The sequence below is a fragment of the Pygocentrus nattereri genome, chromosome 30, assembly GCF_015220715.1.
Source record: "Pygocentrus nattereri isolate fPygNat1 chromosome 30, fPygNat1.pri, whole genome shotgun sequence".
Taxonomy (NCBI): Eukaryota; Metazoa; Chordata; class Actinopteri; order Characiformes; family Serrasalmidae; genus Pygocentrus; species Pygocentrus nattereri.
The window spans coordinates 18,357,079-18,360,971 of record NC_051240.1 but is presented as its reverse complement, the minus strand read 5'-3'; the positions used below and the strand labels follow the sequence as shown (position 1 = coordinate 18,360,971).

Sequence of the window (3,893 nt, the reverse complement as noted above, 5' to 3'; positions counted from 1 at the left end):
GAGGTGCTACAAGCTCAAGGAGCTGAGCCCCAACGAGATCATCCTGTGGTTCCGCAACGTGGACCGCTCGCTGCTGATCCAGGGCTGGCAGGACCAGGGCTTCATCACCCCGGCCAACCTGGTGTTCGTGTACCTGCTCTGCAGGGAGGCCGTGACCGAGGACGTGTCCAGCGAGTACGAGCTGCAGGCCACGTTCCTCACCTGCCTCTACCTGGCCTACTCGTACATGGGCAACGAGATCTCGTACCCGCTCAAGCCCTTCCTGGTGGAGACCAACAAGGAGGTGTTCTGGGAGCGCTCACTGCGCATCATCGACCGCATGAGCGCCAAGATGCTGCGCATCAACTCCGACCCGCACTTCTTCACCGAGGTCTTCCAGGACCTCAAGAACGAAGGAGGCTCCAAGGACGCGGACGGCAAATGGACCAGTAACCTGGACCGCTAGGCCTCGGCTCGCCTTCTTGCTTTTGCGACGGGAAAGAGAGAGAGAGAAGCTGAGAGGCTCTCTGTTACCTCCCCCACCCTCCTCTCCTCCACAGCCGTCCACCAGAGGCGGATTTGAATGTAAAAGGCCCGACAGGGGACGGCGTGCAGTTGCTCTTCTCGCCAACTGCCGGCGAACGACACGGAACATGGACAGAGGCTGACCCTCCTCACCTCCACCGCCGGGGTGGCTTCATGTTATTATAAATGTGTATAACACGACCACGTCGACCCCGTGAATGTCAGGAAAGGGGCTGGGGGGATTGGGGGGCGGGGGGTGTTTTTCTGGGGTCTAATTCATAGTTTACTTAATGCATGCTTAAGGTATTCTCATTGTATCTTCATTGTGGCTTTTAAAAGAAAAAAGAAAACAGATAAAAAGATGAAAATCACGCTACCTGGTGCCGGGCTACAGTGAGAGGTGTATAAAGTGTTTAGCTTGTGCGTCACTTGTTCCAGATCTCTTTTTTTTCCTGGCGTAAGAGACTAGAAACCAATGTTGTCACCGACGCTGAGCTGTCCAAGGTGCTGGCCTACAACAGACACTGCTCTCATGTGGCGCCTGATGCTGTATTTGAACGTTGAATGTACTATTTTCCAACGAAGCGATTCTCTACCGTCAAAAATGTGCCAATTGTTATAGTATAAAACGTAATGTTTTATATTGTATATTTGAAAAAAATATATATATATGACTATAAATACCCCCAGGCTCTTTTCCATTACTTTGCTTTGGTTTTAACTGAATATGCATTGACCATTGCTTTTCCCAGGGTTCTTCAGCAAAGGGAATGGTTCTATAGTTCTTTGTAGAACCGTTTCGTGCCTATTAAGCTTTTCCCAAGGTTCTTCAGCAAAGGGAATGGTTCTATAGTTCTTTGTGGAACCATTTCATGCCTATATGGCTTTTTCCCAGCGTTCTTTAGCAAAGGGAATGGTTCTGTAGTTCTTTGTAGAACCATTTTGTGCCTATATGACTTTTCCCAGGGTTCTTTAGCAAAGGGAATGGTTCTATAGTTCTTTGTAGAACCATTTCATGCCTAAATGGCTTTTCCCAGGGTTCTTTAGCAAAGCGAATGGTTCTGTAGTTCTTTGTAGAACCATTTTGTGCCTATATGACTTTTCCCAGGGTTCTTTAGCAAAGCGAATTGTTCTATAGTTCTTTGTGGAACCATTTCATGCCTAAATGGCTTTTCCCAGGATTCTTTAGCAAAGCGAATGGTTCTGTAGTTCTTTGTAGAACCATTTTGTGCCTATATGACTTTTCCCAGGGTTCTTTAGCAAAGGGAATGGTTCTATAGTTCTTTGTAGAACCATTTCATGCCTAAATGGCTTTTCCCAGGGTTCTTTAGCAAAGCGAATGGTTCTGTAGTTCTTTGTAGAACCATTTCGTGCCTATATGGCTTTTCCCATGGTTCTTTAGCAAAGGGAATGGTTCTATAGTTCTTTGTAGAACCATTGCATGCTTATGTGGCTTTAGATTGATGGAGAACGCACTGTATATGGTTCCAAACAGCACCAAAAAGGGGTTCTTGTGTTGCTACAATGTCAAGAAGCCTTATTGGTGCTATGCAGAACCATTTTCTAAAAGATTCTAATGGGAGCCACACAATACGTTCTCCATCAGTCTGGAGAACCTGTTCACCATGCAAAAAGAACCATTTAAGCATGACATGATTCTATATAGAACTTGTGGTCCTAAATCTACTAAGGAACCCTTGGAGAACCATCTTTTCAGGTGTGTGTTTTCCACACACTTCATTTTTTCCCCTGCATTTTTCTTTATGTGTTCATCCAGAGTGGAATGGGAAAAATGCAGCTGTTCCCATTTGACCATTTAAGCCTACTTGTTCTATTCCGCTCACTTTTGCTGTACTCAGGCAGGGTTTATTGACACAAACGCAACAGTGTGTGTGTGGGGGGGGCAGTTTGCTCAGACCTTTACATCAGTTCTTGGCAGGAAAAGAACCACATTTGCATGATGGAGATAATCATGCGGATAAAGACTGTTACAGCGCTGCCACTCAAATATTCTAACCCTTCGATTGTGCCCCAGTGTATTGTGATAGTGAGGTATTTACAAACTGTGTTTATGCCCAGTCCACTAGAGAAACAGAAGGGGAGCCTATTAGAGATCTTTCTACAGGCTTTCTACATGTGGAGGCTTATGGCTGAGCACTGGTTCACGACAGGCCTCAGTTTGGCTTACTGGCCAGGGTCGCTGTCCGTGGTGCTGAAACATCGTTTCTTAAAGGGAGCGCATTGAAAGGGAGAAAACCCACTTGGACACATGCTCAGTTGATGAGTTGAGCTTAATCTGCTTACAGTGCGACTAACGTGCCATCCCTGAGATCCATTGGATTGTAGACGTGAGGGTTAGCTTTGCACTTGAGGGGCGACCTCTCCCTCAGACACACCACCGCAGTGCTTATAAGGTTATGGGTCATTAAAAATCAATAGCCTGCTCAGTGTACAGGACGAGTAGGGCTCAGATTTTATTGGTCGAGGTGATAACAACGCTTTCAAATTAAATGCATGACTGTGCCACAATCAAAGAGACAAATAGGGTCTGCTCTTAAAAAAGGAAGCAGCTGTTTCATGTATCTATGATATCATCTAGTTATATACGCATTCTGTACAGTCTTTTATTCTAGATAAGGTCAATGGAACAACATGCTTAAAAACAGACCTTTGCTCCTTTAATTGCTTGTGTCTTTCCCCCCATCCGTGCAGGTAAGTCTAAGAGAGATGCCTCCAGGCCCTGAGGAAGATGTGTGTGGTGGGGGGGGCGGAGGCATGAGTCACCGCACGCGCGTACGAAGCAGCTGCTCTGAATTGAGAGAACCCCCCGAATTTGTGAATAAAGCACGTGGGTCGCGGGCTCGTGCGCCCGATTGGCTGGAATTTGGTGCAGTCTGATGGAGGTGTCATTGTGACGGAGGGCTGCGGAACCGGCCTGCGCGCCTGGCCACAGGAATCCTTGCGCGCGGGCAGGAGGGAGGGAGGGAAGGAGACAGGGAGGGAGGAAGCGCATGCCGCTCCATCGCCATGGTAACGGCCAGACGAGCCAGTCAGCCAGTGCGTGGGCCGCGAGAATCGCTGCAGGATGATGCTTTATTGGTGTGTTGTTGCGATCCATTGCACTGCAGCAGGCCAAACGTATCGATGCATCATTGCATCTCCAAGCACAAAAAGAATCACACACACCCAAGAAACACCCCCTCCCCACACTTTCACCCACAACCCCCTTGAATCAATGGTCCGTGAAAAGGGACAGAGTTGTGGTCATGTATTTTAATGAGCTGGCTTGGTCCGCCGGGTCCGCCTCGTCACATGCAGGCAGGAAGAAGCAGCGCGTCCTTGAGTGGATCCCTCCCGGCTTGCTCGCTGCTTCTTAAGTGTGTCAGTTA

The 3,893-nt window shown here is 48.0% G+C and overlaps 1 protein-coding gene across 1 annotated transcript in view; it reads left to right on the top strand.

Annotated features, from left to right (window-relative positions):
• cdk5r2a (cyclin-dependent kinase 5, regulatory subunit 2a (p39)) overlaps window positions 1-1,187 on the top strand; it is a 2,004-nt gene extending 817 nt beyond the window's left edge. The window contains exon 1 of the mRNA XM_017715231.2: window positions 1-1,187. This exon is cut by the window's left edge and continues 817 nt beyond it. Coding sequence (XP_017570720.1) covers window positions 1-445 — 445 coding nt within the window. The 3' untranslated portion in view covers window positions 446-1,187.
• Window positions 1,188-3,893: the final 2,706 nt, after the last annotated feature.